The following is a 23,989-nucleotide window of genomic DNA, read 5'->3' as shown; positions in this document are numbered from 1 at the left end:
ATTTTTGTCCTTCCTCCAGCAGGTGAAGAATTTCTTGTTCCAACAGGCTTTGGGGAACTGACTGCTTTGAATGAAAGGGCTGGTGCTGTTTTTATTGCAATTATTTGTCTTGTTTTACTAGGGGGTGTGTATATCTGTCTTCTGTCTGTCTGGGTGGGTGATTCAAACCAAAACTGGATTGGGGGGAAATGCATCAAAATGCAATACAGTGGTACCTCAGGTTAAGAACTTAATTCGTTCTGGAGGTCCGTTCTTAACCTGAAACTGTTCTTAACCTGAGGTACCACTTTAGTATATGGGGCCTCCCGCTGCCACCGCGCTGCCGCCATGCAATTTCTGTACTCATCATGAAGCAAAGTTCTTAACCCGAGGTACTATTTCTGGGTTAGTGGAATCTGTAACTTGAAGCATCTGTAATCTGAAACGTCTGTAACCCGAGGTACCACTGTATTTCATAAGAAATGTCAGGATAGATACAGAATAGATACAGATTGTGACTAATGTCCTGTGTACACTGCTTCCCAAACCAGGGGTGGGAGTGCACTGCATCCAAAGGATTCAGAAGTGTGTACACACAACCTAAGTCAGCATTATTTATTTATTTTAAAACATTTCTATGAGACCTACGAGATTGCCTTACTGCACATGCGCTCACTCAACCGCTTCGATTGACAGAATTGGCACTGCCACAGGTGTCACATAATACCTGTTCCAGTAATACTCATTGTAAGAATCTGATTGCTTAGTGTGGCAGCACCTACACTTTGGAACACCCTGCCGTTTGAGATCAAGCAGGCACCTTCACTGTACTCTTTCCACACCTGCTTTTTGCTAAAAACGTTGTTTAGACAAGCGTACCCAGATGCTTTGAAAGTTCAGGCAATTATAATCTGTTTTCAGTATTGTAACTTTTGCATGTTTGAAAGTACTGGTGTGAATTTTTCTTGTTTTTCTTGTTTTTTCTTTTTGAAAACCGCTTCGAGTTTGTGTTTTTTTTAAAATCAAGTGCTGTACAAATTTTATGAAATAAATGAATTTCTAAACCTCTAAAATGTCTAAGATTTCTAAAATCTCTTAAGGCAGTGTACAAAAAACACAAACATAAAAACAGTGGAACAGTATCATAAAAACAAGACATGAGGAAGGAACAAAAGTAGGCATTTTCAAGGTTACAAAACACAGCCAAGATTCTTCTGTGTGTAGAAAAGTATGGGATTAATGCACATAACAACACACTATCCATTAGAAGTTAACTTTTATAAAAATGACCTTAAGAAGCATGTAAGTTCCATTAGGCTCTGTTTTCTCTCTCCACAGGAAGATGAAATGTAAAATGTAATCACAAAGCATCACACCGGTCGTGTCAAGCAAGGTCAGAACATACCTGGGAGACCTTTAATGGATGCTTAAGTGGTGCTGAGGACTCCATGCATTCATCTGAGAGCCAGTTCACGCACAGAATAAGGGTGTGCACTTGAAATGTGTGGGCTAACACATCTTAACCAGCACTCAACAAAATTCCGAAGTGTTGCATAAAGCATTTTGACATGAGATTCCTACACACAGGTTTATCAGCTAGTACCAGAAGCGCAATCCGAAAAGCATTTAAACCAGTCTGTTCACACTTAAAACAACAGCTACAGATAGGTAGCCGTGTTGGTCTGCCATGGTCAAAACAAAATAAAAAAATTCCTTCCAGTAGCACCTTAAAGACCAACTGAGTTAGTTCTAGGTATGAGCTTTCGTGTGCATGCACACTTCTTCAGATACACTGAAACAGAAGTCACCGGACCTTTCTATATAGTGAGAAGGTGGGGAGGGGTATTACTCAGAAGGGTGGTGGGAATGGGTGATTGGCAGATAGCTGCGATGAGCCTGTTGACGACTCTTAACGACTGCAATAGGTCTAACAGGAAAAAGCAAGGGGTGAGAAGGTGAAAAATGGCTTTGTCATGTATAATGAGATAAGAATCCAATGTCTTTATTCAAACCAGGTCTCTCCATAGTTTTAAGTTTGGTGATAAGTTGCAATTCAGCAGCTTCTCTTTCCAGTCTATTTCTGAAATTCCTTTGTAATAGAACAGCTACTTTGAGATCTTGTATAGAATGTCCTGGGAGATTGAAGTGTTCTCCTACTGGTTTTTCTGTCTTGTGGTTCCTGATGTCGGATTTATGTCCATTTATTCTTTGGCGTAAGGTCTGGCCTGTTTGTCCAATATAGAGAGCTGAAGGACACTGTTGGCATTTTATGGCATACACAATGTTAGACGATGAGCAATTAAATAGTCCCGAGATGGTATGTGTGATGTTGTTGGGGCCAGTAATGGTGTTGTCCGGGTGTATGTGGCAGCAAAGTTGGCATCTGGGTTTATTGCAGGCTCTGGTGCCAGTGTCCGTGTTAAGTCTGGTTATAGTATTATTGTGGGTTAGGAGTTGTTTAAGATTGGGGGGCTGTCTGGAGGCAATGAAAGGTCTTCCTCCCAGAGCTTGAGAAAGAGAACTGTCATTGTCCAGGAGAGGTTGTAGATCTCTGATGATGCGTTGTACTGTTTTAACTTGGGAGCTGTATGTGATGACTAGAGGTGTTCTGTTATTTTCTTTTTTGGGTCTGTCTTGCAGCAAGTTCTCTCTGGGTATCAGTCTGGCTCTGTTGATCTGTTGTCTAACTTCATCTGCTGGGTATTTTAGTTCTTAAAACAACAGCGTTACATTGAAGTTTCACAGCTACTGTGGGTGACTTGTAGATGGTTGGGTCACAGAATTTTTACCCCTGCTTACTTTATAGCCACTCTGTGAATACTTTTTTTGCCTTGAAATGGGAGGCATGGATACCTATGTAAATCAATCGACAGATGTTTCTTAAGAAATTACGCATCAGGATAATATTAAGACAAGAAGAATCCCTTAAACATGGATCAGTAATATTAAGTTACAGATAGGTAGCCGTGTTGGTCTGCCATAGTCAAAACAAAACAAATTCCTTCCAGTAGCACCTTAAAGACCAACTAAGTCAGTTCTTGGTATGAGCTTTCGTGTGCATGCACACTTCTTCAGATACACACCTGTGTATCTGAAGAAGTGTGCATGCACACGAAAGCTCATACCAAGAACTGACTTAGTTGGTCTTTAAGGTGCTACTGGAAGGAATTTGTTTTGTTTTCAGTAATATTAAAATATTGATGACTGATAAAACGTTACGTTTTATAAAGCATTTACAGTGATAAGTAGCAAGAAGTCCATCATTAGACTGGGCGGGGCAGCTTTTCCCAACCTCCATATAATTTGGACTACAATTCCCATCACCCCTTCCTATTGACCATAATGGCTGGGCCTGTTGGACGTTGCAGTTCAAAACATCTGAACCAAGTTGGGGGGGGGGAGCAAGAGTAGAGGGTGACCCATCTATAGCAGGACTCACTTGGAGCATGGTCTGGGACACAAGACAAGAGCCCCAACCCATGTTCCAGTGTCATTAGCAAGTACGGTAGGTGCCCATCTTGAAGGATTGCATCATGGGCAGATTGTTTCTCTGGGTTGCTCCCAGGGAGTGTGGTACAACACAGAGGCCCAGTAATGTGAGTGGACTTGCATCCCTCTTCTTATTTCAAGGAAGGAAACTGGTTTATCTGCCTTGTCACAGCTAGTTTGCATGAGACGTTAAAGATTTCCCCTGAGTCCCCATTTGTTTCATGTATTTGGAAGGGATATAACACAGGCTCATTTTCTCAGAAATATTTCTATATGTTGGGTTCTCTCTCAGTGCCAGGAAGACTGGCTTACTTGGCTATTCTATATGCCAGACAAATCTTATTGCACTCATAATATAAAGTGTGTACTGTACTTGCATATAAGCAAGTTTGAGAATGTGACTTCCCTCCCCTGCCAGTGCCTCATCGGCAGGATTAGGTAAAGGTAAAAGACCCCTGACAGTTAAGTCCAGTCGCGAACGACTCTGGGGTTGTGGTGCTCATCTCGCTTTACTGGCCGAGGGAGCCAATGTTTGTCTGCAGACAGTTTTTCCGGGTCATGTGGCCAGCATGACTAAGCAGCTTCTGGCAAAACCAGAGCAACACATGGAAACGCCATTTACCTTCCCACCAGAGCAGTACCTATTTATCTACTTGCACTTTGACATGCTTTTGAACTGCTAGGTTGGCAGGAGCTGGGACCGAACGGGAGCTCACCCTGTCACGGGGATTCGAACTGCCAACCTTCCAATTGGCAAGCCCTAGGCTCAGTGGTTCAGACCACAGCGCCACCTGCGTCCCAATCGGCAGGAAGTTTTCAACATGATCCAGAAGGGTAATCTTAGCCTTTTGCAGCAAAACCAAGAGAGAGCCTCATAGCATCTTAAAGACTAGTAACTTTATTATGGCATATAAGTTTTCATGGACCAGAGTACAGTTCATCAAAGGCACAGTATCTTCAACTGGCAGGTATGAGTGTACAGAGGACAGGAAAAACTGCAAACGTTGGGGTAAAAATGGCAAAGACATGCAAAAAGCACAGTCTGTAACAATTCAACTCAAGTCTAAATTAACACCAACAAACACAGAAATTATTCCCAACAGCAGTAACTAGTGAAAACACAATCATTTTAGCACTGCTCAGTAAATCAACACCTGAGGTGGAACAGGAAGCCGTGGTTTCCATCTAAGCCCGAATAAACAGAATTAAATTTAGTTATTAGTTCTAGTTCAGATATAGTGTGCTGGAGTCTCACTTTAAAATTCCTCTGTTGGAGTACAACAATGATATTAACAACGGGAAAAGAAACTGCTGAAAATGATGTCTGTCGGCTTGTGCATGCCTAGTGTTTCAGATACAAAAATCCAGAGATCTTTCCTTTTGTGTTATCACAATTTTATTTTCACCGATGTTCATTGCAACACATCTTCCTGTTTCATGGTTTTCATACTTGGATTGGCATTAGAGGAGGTTAGAAAGGAGGGGCCTGAAGGGTTTTTGCAGCTTTTGCAGCTTTTGCAGCGACGACACGCGATGGCTGTAAGAGAAAGAGCAGAACAAATGCTTACATATGCCCATTTTAAGGCAAAGTAACCCAAATAGTATGTGAGCATTATACCAATCTTTGCACAAGATCCTGAATATCAAAGGCGGTACCAGCACACATGAGTCTATTACAATCAGAAGACCCAATCTCTCTTCCCACCTTCCGTGATTCTTGTGCAGCCCTCTTGTTAAATTGCTTTGCTTGCTTTTGGTCCAGATCTTGCAAAAGACAGGAGTTTTAAAGGAAGGCGGCTAGGATTTATCTTAAGGAGGTTGACTGACAGGAACTATAGGGCAAGTGGGAGCAGCTTGACTACAAGCACATAGTAGTCAAGAGGTTTGTGGTGTTCTAAACATAGAGGTATGTGGGGTTCTAAACAGGTAGAAAGGTTCAGCAACGGTAAGTAGTTTCCCTACAGCTAATGCTGAAAAACTAGTACTACTTAAAGGCACAAGAGTCAGTCTTCCTTGCTTTATGGTTTCAGCTTGCCTGCAGGAAAGAAGGGGTGGTCTCTTCTCTGCTCCACCCTACTGCTAATGGGGCCCTGTCAGACAACTTCTGATTTGGCAGATGAGAAGAGCAACATTAGAATATGTCTGCTTTCTTACACTCCCATCTGTTACACTCTTACACTACTGGCAATACACTCCCCTGTACTTCTTTGCCAGCATTTCGGGGGGGGGGGGATATTTACCTGGAGGGAGGGATGGGCTAATCTGTCCATTTCAGTTTCTTTCCATTTTGTAATTTTTTCACTCTTAAGTTCGGATCTCCACATTTCCACATCATTGTGACCCCCCCCCCCAATCGTTGTAAAAACCAACCAGCATTTTAGGGCAAATTTCACCCAAAATACACATATTTGTATACAATTTCCCCTAACACATACATCTTTGCAAAGCAAATTTCCCCCACTATAACTATTTTCTGTATATTATTTTCACAAATATATATGCACACTTTAGTATTTGCATTTTTGTACATATCACTTGGCTAGCAAACTGCCTTTCAAAATTCAGAGAAGGGCAAATTTCAACATATTGTTTTGGAAAGGGCGAATTAGGGAGTTTTGCCTATAAATGCAAAGTGAATTGGATTTCTCCCCCATCCTGGCTTGTAGACTTTGAAGGTTCACTGTGATGAAAAAAGAATGCTATAACCATGTTATAACAGTTTACTGTTTTGCTTTTTGCACTTTATTATTTGCCCCAATCTTAATTTCATTTTTGCAAAACAAACTACCCACAGCCAATTGACCAAGAAGTAGCCAAACAGATGTGTCAGTTCAGAAGGTGAATTATTTGAATTTAAGCAGATTTGGTTGTATTGCCTGAAATTTAAAATCCAGAAACTCCCTCCACGCGCCTCCCATTCTTAGACATAACATGCATGCTACACGAAGAAACAGTACACTTACTGAATGGGAAATAATTCTGCTTCTCATGCCAATACTGTCAACAGAGTCTTCATGATCCTTTGTATGAATAGGTTTAATCTTCGGAGGAGTTGCAACCTTTTACAAGTAATTTAGAAAAAAATCAAGAATTATGTGGACAGGTGCAACATTTGTGAAATCTGCACTAAGGAAAAATCCCTTAGTCAGCTTCTTGCTGTTATTTATATAAAACACTTTTGATGTACAAGTTTTTTACATTTATCATGTCCAGCCTCACAGCAATCCCCTTGCAGTAGGTCAATATTATAATTTCTTTTTCAGAAGGTAAACTGAGGCTGAGATAGAAGTTATTTGCCAGGGAAATGTAATTAACACATACATAACTGAGGTAGGTGTGATTTATGCCAACAATGCTCTTCTGCATTCTAAATAGGACACACATGACAAGTCTCTATGCAAAAGCATAAATGGCCACAAATCTGACATCATGAATGGGATTGTCCATAAACCAGTGAGAAAATATCCCCAACTCCTGGGACATTCTGTAATTGACCTTATGGTGGCCATTGTGGAATACTTTTAATGGAAGAATACAACGCAAAAATTCATCAAGCAGTTTCAGCTTGCAGTGGGTGAAATGGAGATAAATAATTCACAAGTTAATTAGATGGTCAATACCAACATATCTGTGCTATCTATGACTGTTTGCTGTGAATGGTTCCCTGCCCACTACAGTTGTTAATACTATAACCTCAGTAATTATCACCAACTTGGTACTGTGAAAGGTTAAAGGTGTGCTTATAACATTTATTGAAGGTCTCATTGACTTTAATTTAGTCATCTCATAGCCATTCAACTTATAAATTTCTTCTTCATATGACTGACCACTGAGATTTATCTTCATGCTTCTGATAAAGTCCATGAAAGCTTATGCCATAATAAGTTAGTTATTTAGAGTGCTTAAGGCTCTTTGGCTGTTTTTGAGAATGGGAAATAAATGTTGTGGGTGCTGAGGTGAGAGTTAAACTGATGGGTTTTTTATCTGTTATTTTTCAAAGTTACTTTCTGAGTAGTGCCAACAAGATAGGACTCATAAGAATGATAACATTGCTTGCCTATGTAGGCACGTTGGTGTTCATTTATTTAAGGGGCCATAATGAACTTTGTGAAATAAATCTACAGACGCTTCTAGACTACAAAGCCTTTTATACCAATATACCTGTCCTCTCATGCCAATTTTTGCCATTTGTGGTGTACAGATAGCCTGAAGTGAAACCACTCCACCACCAACATTTTCCTGCTTAACAAAAATAGCCTTTTGGCAACCCAGCAAGTAGTGACCTAAAAATCTTACCAATATGGTGTCAGGTTATAATTTCCAAAAAAAAGCAAACTTGTTCTTCTGGCTTTTGCTTTTGGAACAGTGTCATTCTTTTGGTCACATCTACATGGTTTGAAGAATCCCAGCTGATTACCTTCTTCAACTATTTCCCCCAAGACAATATAGCTTGTGCCCGTCTGGCCTCTTCTTGCAAAACCTCCAAGGAAGAAGATCCAACAGCCCCCTCAAGACAGCTGCTTCCGCTGAGGTACTGTTTCTTCTTCAAAGCCCATATCAGTTTTACACTCTAAAGAATTCACCCATGAACTGTAAGTTCCATTGCCACCATATAAAATGCATGTTTATTCCAGAACATGGATGCTGCAAGTGGTGCATGTTCTCTGTATTTGCCTCCCTTCATTTTAAAACCATTCATTCTTGTGCTGTCATTAGTGGGCAACATGTACAGCTGTCTCTCCCCCCCCCCCCCGTCTCCCTGCCTTGTTTTGTTGTTAGTATTCGCTGTCAGCAAACACCACCCTCCTTATTTGAGATCCATCCTGCGCGTTTTTGCTCAGAAGTAATTAAGGATGGAGAGACCCATTGCGGTCCTGTCTGTTCCACTTCTACAAAGGGACAGAACTACACCTGTCTTGTTTGATTTTTAAAAGGGAAATCCTTTTAAGTCAGCATGAAATAAAAGCATCTACAAGGTAGTCTGAGAGCTCCAGTGGTGCCTTTGTCCATTTTAAATCCACCACCCCACACCTATAAAAAATTCCAGAAATAATCCAGCTACTAGCATATGGTTGTTTGGTTTGTTTGTTTACTTGTTTGTTTGTTTGTTTTGCTGCTGTGCACTTTGAGTAGAACAGAGCAAGTCCCCACTGAGAGTGACAGAACTTGTAGGCACTTTATTGCTCTCAGCCCCCACGACTGCAGATTCTAAAATGGACTAAAGTAGAGTAGTGAACCAATCCAGATAATCAGGATCTGGCTGGATCAAATCAAGTAAATCCTTCTCTATCCCTATAAGTAATTCTAATATGCATTGTTGTGCGCATTTTGTGAATGAGCTCCCCATGGCATTTCTTGACTGGCTGCTGTCGTTACTGAAATTATGTGATGCAACTACCTATATGTTTTAATTGTTGTCACTTGCTGATCTTAATTATTTTAATGCACACTGTGAACTGCTTTGAGATTGATAAAGGAAAAGCACTAATTAAGTTTAAAACAAAAACAAAAAAACCTGGCATTTAAGTTTTTAAGAGTGCTTTGGATTGCAATCTCTTTTCTATAAGCAAGATACACCTGTTGCCTTTAGCCTGCCCTGACAGAATCTGTCTTCTACATGAAGAGTAGCTTGTGGTAGCAAAAACACTTAGCTGTGCTGAATGAAGGAGAATTTCTATTACTTCTGTAGAGGTGGAAAGTGATTTTGGCTTGCATTTTGGCTCATTTTCAATTGCTCATATATTACTCTCTCTAAATCTTTCTCTAGAAAGGTGGTTTGCTCATGCCAGGTATCTCCCATTGTATATGTGTGAACTTAATTTTCATTTCCTGTATGTTAAAAAAAAGTCTAATATTTCCTTGTTGACTTTCATTTTGTACCCCAGTGAAAAGCGAGAGAGTCACATTCTGCAATTACTTTTGTTATTTGTTTTTAGCTCTATATAACATATTTTCAGATGTGTCTTTTTCACAGTGCAATCCTACACTCAAGTTCAATTGCACTTTTTCTCAGTTAAGCAGGTATAGATAGGACTGTGGCCTTAATGCACAAATCCCAATTGACTAAGAGTTGAAATGGAGAATGTGGGTTTTCTGTAGCTTGGTGCACATTTTGTTAGGGTGTTTTCCTATTAAACAACACATACGTGATGCAATTGGAGCTTTCCAAGCAGTTGTCCCATGAGCGCAGCACCATTTGTGGGTTAGTTATCAGCAACAGGAAAGTCTCAGACATGGGATAGTGTATGTATGGGAAAGAGTGGAAAGGATGTAAAGGGTGTCAGGATCAGGTCCATACCTGATTTTGTGCCAGTCTTTTATTCAGCAGACTGTCAAGCTATTTAAATAGTCAAATTTCCAATCCTTAACAAAATGTCATATTAAAATCCTCGACTTCTGAATCTGCTTTGCAGTATTTGAAGCCAACACTGTAATATTGGAGAGGAGCAGATCAGAAAGGTTGCTTAAAGTTGGTCAAACCTGTTAGCCAATTCAGCCAAGTCCATCCTTTTGTTAGGTAAACTACAGGCAGTCTATTGTCATGGGAACTCAATATTTAGAAAATTGGTTTTCCATGCAGGAAGATTTTGGGAATGTTTTGAATAGGAAACTTGATCAGAGAAGAGAGCAGTTCTTCTGCTTTCCCAGCTAAGGAAGAGGCAATTCAGGTGTTGGTGTGTGAAGAGAGTTTTGGGCTTCATAGGGTGTTGGCTGTTTCTATGGAGATCTGTTGTAGGGGTAGTGAACTTTGGCTATAAGTTGGCTAAACTTTGGCTAAATGTGTGTCCCCATTTATGATCAACATGCAATTAAACCTCAAAAAAAAAAAAAAAATCTTCTAAAAAGAACCAACCCTGGGTAAGTGCTGTGCCCCTGGAGCTTCTCACCACTCAAATATATGAACATTATTTTAAAGGCAAGAACAACATTTTATGGCTGCTTAGTCAACAAGACACAGCTTTTGGAATAATGTACTTCCCCCAAATAGAACTACTGAAATGTGTTGTATTTCTATTGTTACTTGTCTTTAACTCCCTGTGACTTTGTGACAGTGATATTCCTGATTTGTAACTGCAGAGTTGGAAAAAAATGGAAGCGAATGTTTTTCAGGTTTTATTGCTTCTCTGTCAGAAAGCATGCCACAAAATTCTTTTAAACTAATAACGGGTAATGGAAGACTGACAGTTGTCCTAAAAAGCCTAGAGAAGATTCATTTGTTTCTTGACTGCCTTGCAATCTGTATACTGGTGCAGAAGACTCCAGTGTAACAGAAAAATGAATTTAAGGCTCAGCTTTAAGGCCCATAAAGTGTCTAGAGCATCTAGGAGCCAACTGGGACAAACCTCTGTCATGCTAGGTCCCAGCACACAATAGCAATTTTCATCTTACCCAGCACATGTACCATGAAAGGTTCGAGCTGGTCTCTGACCGTAATAAATTTCATGTTTCATGTTACCATGAAAGGTCAGAGATGCTGGAAGAAAGGCCTAAACATCAGGAAGGCACCATATTGGCAAAGTCTAGCCAAAGCCATGTTCATGTTTGTTTGTTTTTTTCCTGAAAACTTCTCTCATTGCCTATTCACATCCAGTGTATATCACAGGCATAGGCAAACTCTGCCCTCCAGATGTTCTGGGACTACGATTCCCATCATCCCTGACCACTGGTCCTGTTAGCCAGGGATCGTGGGAGTTGTAGTCCCAAAACATCTGGAGGGCCGAGTTTGCCTATGCCTGGTATATCATATCACACCTCAGTCCTAAACATCTCTTCGGAAATGCCAGTTGAGTGCCTTTTCCAAGATTCTATGAGAACAGGAAGAGTCACAGTATCACTAAGATGGGAAGGCAAAAAACTTGAGTGAAGGAAAGACAGATATTGAGCAGTGGCAGAACTGGAATACAGGTAAAGGCAAATGAATCTGACAACAATGATCGTAACAATAGCACCTATATAAGACTTGTCAATGTTCAAAGTACTTCACATAAAATAGCTCAGTAATTATTACAATAAAATTTAACAGGGTCGATTCCAGCATTCCACTCCCACTTACATAAGGAGGTAGAGGCAAATTTCTCTGATTTCCCCGTCCACTGAAAATCTGCTCTGTGAGATGAGAACTCTCTAGAACAGCATGGCAATGTGTGCAGGGAGTTGCAAGGAGAACCAGTGGAAATTGCCTGTCCTCTCCCTTCCATGAGCGGGAGCCTCTGCTGGACTGCAGCCCCTTCCATTAGCAGAAGGGCACCTCTAGCCCTTACCTAATGCCTATATATTGTGGTATGGGGGAGATGGTGGCTTCCCTAAGGCCATTTAGTTGAAGGAAGAGTTGGGAGCCTGAACCCACGATTTCCTCATTCACATAATAACAACAAGCAGAGCTTCTTGGAGTTTGCATAATCAAGTCTTCTGAGGATAGCGGGAGGAAACAAGAAGGTGAGGGAAGGTGACAGCATGTATTAAGGTGGAATGCAAAAATTGGTTCTCCTTAGATAAAGAAAGCTCAAGGCAGCCTTCCCCAACCTGATGTCCTCCAGCTGTTTTAGACTACAGCAGAATCGTCCCTTGCCAGAATGGCTATGCTGGTTGATGAAAGTTGTAGTCCAAAACATCTGGAGGGTGCTAGGATGGGGAAAAACTGAGCTGAGGAGCAATGTGCACAGCCAGGTCAAAATATATGGTATATAGTACAATCCTGTGTGTCAGAAGTAAGCTCCATCTCATTTGAGTTTAATGGGACTAGCACATACTGAGTTGAATGGAACTTACTTCCAGTTAAGTGCGTACAGGATTGCAGTCTAAGTCTGTGATCACATGCTCGTTTTTCTGGCAGCAATTCCCACTGAACTCAGCAGGACCTGCTTCTGGGTAAGTAGGCATAGGATTGTGATATAACTGTGGCTCAGTATCTCGTCTACAGACAGCCCCGGCATTATGACAATGTGCTGAATGAAGGTGTTTTATAGCCCATATGTGATGCTCAAGGCCTTAGTAAAAGTCAAATATTACTCGCTATAATAGGTGAGCCAAAATGTATCTTACAGGACAGTTGATATTTTATAGGAAGGAAACAAAACTCAGAGCGGAAAAGGAATAATTCAAGCTCAGTAAAAAGGAGATACTTAAATGAGAAGCAAATGGTAGCAATTCACAATCTGAGACATTGCTTAATTTTAATGTTTCTTCCATTACGAAACATTTATTTAAGCAAATTACTTTGAACTCACCCTGTATATAGGTATAGACCCAAATACAACACCAGTATCTTTGCTGCCAGATTTGAAACTTTCCAGGGGGTGTTTGTTAATCTAGAAGACACAAACAATACCATCATATTTTCATTTCCAGCAAAACTCATAAACAAATACTAATAATGAAATAAATAAAAAGCCCCACCACATCTAGTTGTATAGGATTTAGTACATTCAGTGATGTAACATTGTGGCGAATACCTGAACAGAAACATGTATCTACAAATGAAAAATCAAATAAAATCGGGTGCTACAGTTAAAATTGTCAAATCAGGGCTCAGAATGTGCTTTTTTGAAACCTTCTTCTGACCTTCATGCTAACAGGCAAGGGTCTGAAGAGGAGCCTGCATTGTCTGGTGACAATGGAAGAATTGGTGACAATGTACCCCCACCCCCATGCATGGATGCAGTCTTCACATGTTCAGGCAAATGCCTTAAAACAGCTGGAACTGTGGCTTGTTAAGGGTACTGGAAAGTACAGCCCCAGGGGGGTTGAACTATGGTTCCCATGATTATTTGTGGGGGGAGTCATGTGATTTCTATGAATGGCTTGCACCATAAAGTAGCAACAAACTGCAAGCACCCATTATATTTAGGGTGGACACCCCCCCTCCAAAATTCAGTTAATCATGATTTACACATGCAACTCTATCTAGCATGGTCCACTTCTATGAGTGGCTTCATGAATGAACATTGTCTCTACAGATGGAGGACCCTTCCTTTGAAGATCACAGAGCAAAAATGAGAAAACAAAGTACATAATAAAAACAAGAAGAAACCAATACCCCCCCAAACACATTTAAAGGGACATAGAATGTTAATCAGCCAAAGGCCTGGTTAAGGAGAAACGTTTTCACCTGGCAACTAAAGATATGAATGGCCAACTGTGATAGATGCTTTAGCTGAGATTCCTGCATTGCAGGGGGTTGGACTAGATGACCCTTGGGTCCCTTCCAATTCTACGATTCTACGATTCTATGTAATGTCAGTTTTAGGGAGTTCTGACATGACAATTGACTCTTAGTACCATAGGAGAAGCCAGGGCTTTGAAAAACTTGAAATCTTGATCAACTTCAAAAGGGCCAGGCTTTTTCAATGACAAGGAGCTTCTGGTCAGAGTCTTCCATCTAGAAAAGAAGAGAGGGAAAGATGTTGTAGTTACAAAACAAAATAAACTTAATGTCATAACCATGCAAGATAAATATAAAGTATAACTTGCAATAAAATTTAGAAAATTTAAAGCAGTACAGCTTTGCCCTTTTCAGGCTGCAACCGGAAGCAGAGTACGACTCACTGACCACAGAGGGAATTGTTTCTGTGTAAATATACATAGGAATGCTCTGCAGATGGATGGCCCCATAACTAAGAAATATATCTTTTCTACAAATGTAAATTCAAAAGGATGTAAATGCTCCACATATATAATGTGAATGGTGGAGTCTTCGGAACTGAGAAGAGGGGAAGCAAGTCATGTTAGCTTGCAGAAGCTGACAGCTGATTGGCAGGTGCCTGTGATATCATGAATTACCTCACCCCTACCCTGCAGGGCAATTGTTCCATTTTTAAAAGTTACCTTTAAAAAAAAGGGCATAAACCAACATTTAATGGCATAAACATACAAGCAGTGCTTTAAACAATAAAAAAAGTTTGCAGCTGCCTAATAGTTGTGGGTGGGTGTGCTTGGGAGGGATATCTGCATTTGAACTGGTAGTAAGTACATCTATCAAATGCAGTGCAAAAGCAGATGGGACACGGGGATTTCACCCTGTGGATGAAGGAATTGCTGACTCCTGACTTAGGAGTATGGGCCCTAAATGCGCGTAGTGAAAGTGCTGAACCTAACACCATGATGTTGAATTGTATTGTTGTCATTTATTTATTTATAGACTACCATTCATTGCAATGTGTATTACAAAGGACAGCTTTCACAGGTTCTAACCCGAAAGGGCAGTTATTTATACCTCTCTTAAACCTTAAATGTGCACTCACAACTCATTTGAAATATTAATTTTATTTCACGAGCAAGCTGTGGAAATCTTTATGTGGGCATAAAGGTAACTGGAAGCTATATATATTATATTTTTTTTTTAAAACAGCTGCTTAAAAAGTCACAACTTCATTTATTAATGTGAATAATTATCTTTGTCTCGTATCAGAACAGGGTGGAGAGAAAATGAAGAAAGTCAACCCCTTGCTGATTTGTGGAGAGGTTTCGGGGACACTGTCCTTCAGATCAGCTGTGGCATCTGTGAAGTTTCACAGGCATTGCTGAGCTTCGGGGGGGGGGGATATTGTGGTGACTGACAAAAGTTTTGTGACAGTGAGATGTTAGGTGGGTGGAAAGGATATTTTGGTCCAGACTTGTGGCCACAAGCCACATTGTTTAGCCTCAGTTCAGTGTATTTTGTAGTAATTCTATATAGCAGAGATGGGGAACCTGTTACTCTCCAGATGTTGTTTTCATCATTCCTGACCAATGGCCAAGATGGCTGAGGCTGATGGGAGTTGGAGTCCAACAGCTGCTGGAGGGCCACAAGTTTCCCATCCTTGCCTTATACACAAGTTCCTATAGAAACTGCAGGTGTTTCTCCTCATGCAATCTAATATATGGCCAATCTTACTTCTCTCTGTCAAGGACCAGAGGATATTCAAACTTCTGCTTTTTATCCATATATTTGCTGCTGTCTCTTATGCTGAAGGGGATTTCATTCACGTCACAGGGCAAAATGATATCTGCGGATTCCAAGAGTTCAAACAACCTGCGCTGACCAAAGTAACCAATGTAGTGTCCATCGGGTGCATGCCAGAGCCTGTGTGCGGAAGAAGGCCAATAAAGAAATGTTTAAACAATATCGATTTCTAAACAGACTACTAACCAAATTCCACTTGAAAAGAATTGGAATGCTCACAGCGTAATATATTGAGAACCAGTGCTCAAAACCTCTTTGTCTGCAGTGGTTAGCCTGTGGCAGCTGACATGTCCACCAGGAGCAGAAGCTGCAGAAGCTGGAGTCAGGCACAAGAACATCTTGGGCAGTTTCTGGGATCACAGTGCTCCAACAGAGCCCATGGTGGGTGTTTGCCCTGGGCCCTCTTTCAAAAAATTCCCCCCAAACAACCCTCACTGGCTTTCAGCAGTGGCCATATTTTTTTTGGGGGGGGGGGAGTGACCATGATTTTTCTATACAGTACCCTGGAAGTCAACTCAACTTTTGAGGAAAAACATGGCTGCCATTGACATGGAATTCTACTCAATATTGATCCAGAGCAGAACTCCAACGTATAGTTAGCCGAGTAAAAACTTAAGCACGTTGCAGGATTCCCAAAAAATAGACCAGAGCCAATTATATTTCACCCAGCAGAGCTTTACTGCTACTGAAGGCAAATGAGCATAATGGTGACAAATCCAATACATTCAGGTTTGGCACTGTCCATAAGAAATCCAGCTGCAGCAGACTTAACTTAAACATACAACAACTTATAATAAGACTAAACCTTAACACTATATACAGAATACCATACCAGAAGGAAAGAGATAGAAAGAGAAAGAGAAACCCAGGCTCCTTCTGGCCTGTTATTATAGTCAGCATGACCTTGACAGAAGAGATAACAGAACCAGTTTAAGGCAGCTGTACTCAGCTTCTCTGAAGGAATAACCCAAATACCATGAACCTTCTGCTTGTTTCTTTCACACAGAGAAGCTTCCAGAACCCTCCTGAATTAACTAGAATGGGAAATATCTCTACACATCAGATCAATACTTTGTGTACCAAGAAATCCAAACTGACAGCCATAGCCAAGAGAAACCTCCAAGAGCCCAGCAAAAGTTCTAGAGAGGCCCAGCAGGAGAAAGGCCAAATGGTTGGCATTTACTGAGTGACCCCTCAATGCTGGAGCTGGCCCTCTCTGAAGTTTTCCATATAGTATCCCAGGCCACGCTGTGATATTATTTGCCAGCGTGCAAAACTGTGACAGGGGTCACATTCACACCATTCATTTAAAGCACATTTATACCACTTTGGAAACCATGGCTTCTCTCAGACAATCCTGGGAACTGTAATTTACCCTTCAGAGCTACAATTCCCAGCACCCTTAACAGATTACACTTCCTAGGATTCACTGGGGAAAGCTATGTGCTTTTAAATGCCCCATCAAGTGGACAAAGCAACTCCGGCATAGGCCAAATTCAAATGCTTACCACTAATTGTAACTAACCTGACAGAACTATCACTAGCAGCAGTCACCACAAGGCATTTTTCTTCTTCATAGAACAAGCTGACTATTTTGGCGGAATGAGCTCTCCAGCAAATTTGTTGCTTTATATGCTGCAGAATAAGAGGTTAGCAATACGTGAGACAGCTTTGGTGGGCATTGAGAAGCTCTAACATTCAAGGAGCTGATGTCAACAGGTGTAGGTAAGTCATCCCAACACAGCTAACCAACTCTTTATTTTACTTTTACATATTTAGAATCAGGTTCACAGCTGGAAGGATTCAAACTGTTGTACAAGATAAAAGGAGAAAAAAAAATACAAAACCCACCAACTTTAAATACAGTAAAACCACCTAGATGATCAGGGAACCTTGCTACCAGTGCAGACTGCATATAGTTCTGAACATTTTGAATTGAAGGGTGGAAAATGAATGCTTTAAATAAATACTGGTTCAGTCCTCCAGCGTGGAAGTACATCATATCTGGCAGGAAACAGGCCTGTCTGTGTCTCCATCAAAGATGGACATCAGGCCTCAGGCACAGCTACAGAAAAAAGCTGCTCCATTTTCAGACCAGGAGGGTTGCTATGTACCTCAATGGCTCCATGGGCCAGATCCTTATCAGGATGGGGCCAAATTGCTAGAAGGCAATGGTTTCTTTCCTCATTTTAGCAGCAGTTTTTGGGATCCCCTCCTAATACGATGGTAAGAAAACCTTCCTGTTTCCGCCGGAAATTCTGATGCAAACCCATTCTTGCTTCAGAATTGCTCTTTCATTGTTTTAGCAAGGGATTCCATGGACAGTGCCACGGTTGTCGGCTGGGAAACAGATATACACAACAAACACAGGATATAACTGCACCCTTGTGCCCATCAGAAGATGTCACGAAACTATCCTTGTGGGGCCAACTTGGGCCTTTTGGCCGGAGGGCCCTCCTAGAGTACAGGACCCAGGGCACAGGCCCATGACACAAACTTGCATAGGATAATTTTTGTATAAAATGCCTCTGGGAATGGTGGGTGGCACCAGTCATAGCTGCCCTAAAGGCAAGCAAGTAATTAATTTTTTTAAAAAATATTATTATTATTATTATTATTATTTGAATTAATTTTTATTAGGATTTTTTTTAGGAGTTACAGAAAAAAAGAAAAAATATAAGTCAAAACAGAACAATCAAAAAAGAAAAAGAAAAAACAATACATAAAAAACAAACATCATCCAGAAACAGAAAAAAAGGAAACAAGTCAAACCTTTACATCACTTGCTTTCATTCGCTTACTTCCTTGACCTCCTCGCACCTCCCATTTTTGTATTCTAGTTCAGTTAGATATTTCAGCAAATCCTTTCCAGCTTTGTTTTTATCTTAATAATTTATCTTAATATACTGTAATTTTGCATTCTCTTCTTTCACCAATTCATTTTTTGCTTAATCCTTTATATCTTCTCTGCTAAAACCACATAATTTTATTCCAACATCTTTCTAACAATCCTTAATTTTACAATATTTCTGAAGATAAACTTTTTTCCAATCTTCTTCCACCGACTCTTCTCCTTGGTCTCGGATTCTGCCAGTCATCTTAGCCAGTTCCATGTAGTCCATCACCTTCATCTGCCATTCTTCCTGGGTGGGTAAATCTTGTGTTTTCCAATACTTTGCGATAAGTATTCTTGCTGCTGTTGTGGCGTACATAAAGAAAGTTCTATCCTCCTTTAGCACCAATTGGCCGACCATGCCCAAGAGAAAGGCCTCTGGTTTCTTCTGGAAGGTATATTTAAATACCTTTTTCATTTCATTATAGATCATCTCCCAAAAGGTCTTAATCTTTGGGCATGTCCACCAAAGGTGAAAGAATGTACCTTCAATCTCTTTACATTTCTCTTTACATTTTTTTTTTTAATTAAAAGGTGAGAGGGAAGGAAAGGGAAGGCCGGCCAAGAGATTTATGGTTCAGGCCCTCTGGGCTACCCCCAACAACACCCTTCATTCAGATAATTAGTGAGGTGTGGTAACGAATATGGTTAAAGTGATTATAGGATGGATTTTTTGGAGGGTGAGGTGTGCTGACCATTTGGATTACTTGTCAAATCACAAACATGTGCCAGATTTTATAAATTTTCTAGAATACAGTAGGCCCTGGTCCAACCATAAACCCTGGGTCAAACACAAAGCCTCATGTTTTTAGGATTATACTAGACCTTCACTGTTCTTTACATTTTATTTAGCCGATCTTTTTAACATGAAAGTTCTGATTTGCAGTGTAAGCAAGGAGAGAAAATGGGCAAAATGGCATTGGTAAGGGGATATCTATTTTCCATGTAATAAGTAAATTAAAAGCAAGCACTTGTTTTCCAACTGCCTCACCTTGTTGGTATCCTGTGGATCTTCTAAGAAGGAGCCAATATGCCACCGTATAACATGCCCCTCTGCAAGAGAAATGCCCCATCAAAAATAATATTTACACATATGGATCAGGAGCAATTTGAGATAATTTCATGGCTTATGACATCTGTAAATAATGACCAAGATGGTTATGGATTAGTCTTTAAATTAATAATAGGATTTTACAGGTTCAGATAGAGCCTTTTTGAGGCTGGCACCTTACAATCAGATTGTTCAGACTCAGAAAGGTCAATGATAGTTTGTAACAGTTTGGTTCAATTTTATCTTATTTTCAGGTAAGGAGGACCACTGTCAAGAACCCCCTTTTGTTTATGAGAAGATTTGGTTAATACATTAAACATAATGTAAAATTAATGTTGTGGTAAATTTCCCTTGATATAGTAGAGTTTTAAGATTCTCGTTTTGATTTAAATTATGATTACTGAATCTGGATTATGTGCCCAGTTTACAGCCCTAATTTTCCAAGATGCGATTTGTTCTGTGTTGTTTGTTTAAAGAAATTGTTACATGATTTACCATTTTTTTTTGTATCAGGATAAGAATAACTGTTCATTTGACAATATACAGTAGCCGAGCACTTTTTATATATCTGAAAAACTAATAAAAATATTTTTTTAAAAAAAGAAGAAAAATATCACTTGGCTGCTTCCCTGTTGCACTGATTCCTCAGGGATTCCTCAAAGTAAAGTATTATTTGCTTAGTGTTTATATGCATGTTTAAACCAACGTAATTAAGACTACAGCCCTCTATTCCCTCCCCTTTCCTCCCTTTCTGAGGAGACATACGCAGGATTTCTTTTTAATTTTATTTCACACTTGCATGTTCTTAGTATTGAGTGCTTACAGATATTCTTTAGTTAACTGGAGTCATATCTTCAAAAGTTTGACATGGTTTTAGTAATTTGACCAATGACTAGGCTTTGGAAAGGGTTCAGTTCTTGTCTGCACCCATCTTTTTTTTATTTATAAATTCTTACAAATTGTTATGACAGTCTTAACTGATAAATGGTTGCTTACCTTTATTAGCGGCAAAAAGTGTTTTAGAAGATACACCAGTGCACAGTGCTGTCAAAGGAATTGGAGGATGTTTTGTGAAAGGCAAAATTTCTCTCAGTAGATCTCCCTTCACAAACAAAAACACAATCGGACTTTCTTTTAACAAAGCAGCGTTTTCTGACATTGGGGGTTTGGAGTCACACCAGTCTACTAGCACCCTAGTTAACACCGCAATCCTGACTCCTGTCTAGGGATCAGCAGGGCAGTGAGATTTGACTATTGCAACTTAAACCCTGCTGCTTATGCTCACAGGGGTGGGTGGGGGTTGTTAGCACAGCTGAGGGGCCTGAGGCTTGATCCCTTTGAGGAATCGGTTGGGCAGATCCAAAGTTGGGCAGACCCCAAATGCCCCATTTTGTAGCTTTCCAGAAGCTACTGCTGGAAGAACTGCTGGATCAGAGTGAATTCTAAACAATGATTTTTTTTGTTCTACATATTTTTTAATCCTTTCCTTTGTTGATGAAGCATAAATAGTAATATAATTTTATGTGTTTCCTACAAAAATGGAGAAAGAGGACAGGAGATGTAGAAGGATAATCTTTTTGGATTATACATCCTTTGGCTGATAGTACAATACAAGGATGCTTGAACCCATTGTTTTCTACCACAGTCCAGTTATGCAAAAGGACCTACCGTTATAGTCCAGAGATAAATAAAGCCATCTTCATGGCCAGAGGCAAGAATAGGTCTTGAATGATGTTCTGTTTCCTGATTTGGAGGTTCTAATAAAGCAGATCCCATTGTTTTGTTCTCCAAGGTGGGAGACCCTGTAAATTTTGCTTCTAAAAGAAAGCATAATTGATTATAGGGAGAAAGCCTTTTCAGTTTTGGCTCTTCATTTGTGGAATTCTCTTCCCAATGACATCTGCCTGGCACCTTCACTGTCAACTTTTGAATGCCAGGCCAAAACTAATCCCCCCCGTACATGCTTTGTATGGACTATGACATTCTTTTCTCTGTTAGGGGCTGCCAAAGCTCTCTACTGGGGTGTGTATGTTGTTTTATGTATGGTTTGTGAATTGCAGATGTTTTAAATAGCTTGGAGATCTTTTCATGCAACAAGCAACTAACAAGAAGTTCAATAAATAGTAAGAACTTTCAGTTCATCACAATAGTGCTTATTTTTTCCTTTGAATATGGACACATACTTTATGGCTAAATGTGTTTTATATTGATATTTCAATGTCTGCATCTTCATTAACAGCCTCTAGGGCAGGGGTTGCTAAGGGGGTATAGACTTGCATGGAATTCTACATCTTGGTTAAGTCATTAAGTATCCTGCTGAGGTATAACTTGGTTCAGTCTCTGATTTCCTTGCACAATCATAAGCTTAACTTGAACTGAAAGTGAGACAAGTAGATAGTGACAAAAGAGCTTCCAGATAAGTAAGGCTCAATCAATCTATTTGTTTCATCTTTGTGTAAATAATCATGATCATTATTTGGGTGTCTAGTAGTGAGTGCAGTTCGCAATTCAATGCAAGTTCATGGTCTCCAGAAAGGGATCAGTTCTGGTAAGCAATTGCTCAAAGATAACATGCATGGGTTTACTAGTCTTTGTATACAAGATTTAATCCTTCATTTTAGCAGCCTTAAATAATAATATTCTGGCAACTTCAGTTATCCACTAGCATAAACAAATTCAAACATTTAACTGAATAAGGACGTCTTCAAAACCTTTCTGTGTCATTCACTGAATGAGCATGTTTTCAAAAACTTTTCTGTGGTATTTACATATGTTTAACTATTCCTTTACTCAATTACCTGCTTAATTTCTGATAGCTATTTTTTAAAAAAAAGTTTTCTCAAACATGGTCTTATATGAGAAGATTTTCTGCAACTTAACTCTGACATTCCAGTTCATACCTGAAGTTTCTGTTTTGGTATCAGTTTCACTTTTAACAGCTTCCTGAAATTAAACAATAGTATGCATATTGAAACAGAAGTTCGGAACTGAAAATAGCTTGCATAAAAACTAAACTCTAGTTGTTGACTACTGGGAAGAAGAAAAAAATACTTCCATTCCCAGAAATGCTGACAGATTCAGAGTCCACAAATGATAGCCTATAAACCTATTCCTGTGACAGTAATAAATTTTAATTCTGATTTTTAATTGTAACCTGTGGGTGAAAGCCAGGTAATATGTTTAACAGCAATCACCACCACCATTTAATGTACTGCAATTCCACAGTTTCACAGTGCAGTCTCCCTGTAGAATCATACTTATCCTCATCTTGCTCACTGTGCATGTGCACAAATTCCTGTTCTTACTGGCCTCTGTGGCACTTAATGCTAAACCATGGTTCTGCATGAGCTAGGAGGAGCCCAAGCAAAGTCTCAGGCTTGCACAGTCCGCTGGTTTTTGCCAGCGTCTAATTTCACTTCCCCCTAATCTCAGCTTCTTTATCTATGAACCAGAGAACATGATTTAATGTGGCATTTTGCATTTTTGACATTTTTACCTAACATTTATCTCCAGCTTTTGCTAGTACAGAGGCTCAGTGGCGTAGCGTGGGGGGTGCAGCGGGGGCCGGCCGCACCGGGCGCAACATCTGGGGGTTAGGGTTAGGGGGCGCAAATCCATGGGTTAGGGGGCGCAAATCCACGGGTTAGGGGGTGCAAATTACTTGCCTTGCCCCAGGTGCTGACAACCCACGCTACACCACTGCAGAGGCTATCATATTTCTCACATGTTCTGATACTGAGCAGACAGTACAGTACAGTACAGTACAGTACAGCATTCTTTGAAGCACACATCACAATAATTGTAGTGATTATTGAAAACATGCTTGCATATTTGACTTTTTGCACGGAGGAGGGAACTGGCCGAGCTTGCTCATCCCGTTTCCAGCAATGATCATTAATTGCTACAAATAATCTATTCTTAAAATGTGACTTGAAGAAAGGGAAATTCTGCCCTTTGAGCATTCCTCGTTATATCTGGAAATGCTGCTGATGTGCATCTGAAATTACACGATAGTACTGGGGGCTGCTGCCCTTGCTCGGTTTGCTCATCAGGCCCAATCACACACCAAACTCCTTCCTCCAATGCTCCCTTCCTTTACACTTGACCAAATGCCTGTCCCTTTACATCTTAGACATGCCGCCACCTATCCCCACCACCACTTGCCTACACAAGCCTCTTCCTCTTCCAGTTTGCTCCAAGCCCCACCAGGTTTTAAAGGAGGAAGGAGGAGCTTCAGAGACCAAATTTGCTAAACTGTCTCCCTCCACTGTTGAACCTCACTGCAGTTGTGTTTAATGGAGGAGGAAGGCACTTCACAGAGCTGTTTGCCAAGCTGCTCTTTGAAGCACCTCTGCCCTCCCCATTAAACAGTGCACCTCAGCCACCTGCTACTCTATTGTCAAACTGGAGTAGCCATAGCCACCTTTTGGAGACCACACAAACTGCAGCATGACAGCAGCCCTACATTTTATGTCTATAGGCAGCTCTGTATGGTTACTCTGTATGAGAGAATAAACGTGTTAACACTCCTTTCTCTCCCATGTTGCCTTTATGAAGATAAACACTTCACGCTTTGCTGTCTTGTCTGAGTTTTTAGCAAATCTAAATGTTAACATGCACAACATTCTTACAAGTG

At 40.3% G+C, this 23,989-nt stretch overlaps 1 protein-coding gene and 1 long non-coding RNA gene across 2 annotated transcripts in view; one reads left to right on the top strand and one right to left on the bottom strand.

Annotated features, from left to right (window-relative positions):
- Positions 1-4,345: 4,345 nt before the first annotated feature.
- The window catches only part of WDR64 (WD repeat domain 64), a 65,215-nt gene continuing 45,571 nt past the window's right edge, over positions 4,346-23,989 (bottom strand). Inside the window, exons 19-28 of the mRNA XM_081856354.1 lie at positions 22,254-22,296; positions 21,022-21,170; positions 20,350-20,455; positions 19,294-19,355; positions 16,935-17,044; positions 15,341-15,529; positions 13,747-13,846; positions 12,696-12,776; positions 6,432-6,527; positions 4,346-5,005 (exon numbers count right to left, since the gene is read on the bottom strand). Coding sequence (XP_081712480.1) covers positions 4,940-5,005; positions 6,432-6,527; positions 12,696-12,776; positions 13,747-13,846; positions 15,341-15,529; positions 16,935-17,044; positions 19,294-19,355; positions 20,350-20,455; positions 21,022-21,170; positions 22,254-22,296 — 1,002 coding nt within the window. The 3' untranslated portion in view covers positions 4,346-4,939. The remainder of the gene's footprint in view (positions 5,006-6,431; positions 6,528-12,695; positions 12,777-13,746; positions 13,847-15,340; positions 15,530-16,934; positions 17,045-19,293; positions 19,356-20,349; positions 20,456-21,021; positions 21,171-22,253; positions 22,297-23,989) is intronic.
- LOC309338894 lies at positions 17,028-20,293 on the top strand. Its single transcript, XR_014155096.1, has 2 exons — positions 17,028-17,134; positions 19,608-20,293. It is a non-coding gene; the product is annotated as an uncharacterized lncRNA (long non-coding RNA).

The sequence above is a fragment of the Podarcis erhardii genome (genome assembly GCF_964252035.2).
Source record: "Podarcis erhardii genome assembly, chromosome: 3".
NCBI lineage: Eukaryota > Metazoa > Chordata > Lepidosauria > Squamata > Lacertidae > Podarcis > Podarcis erhardii.
This window is presented reverse-complemented; position numbering and strand designations above follow the sequence as displayed.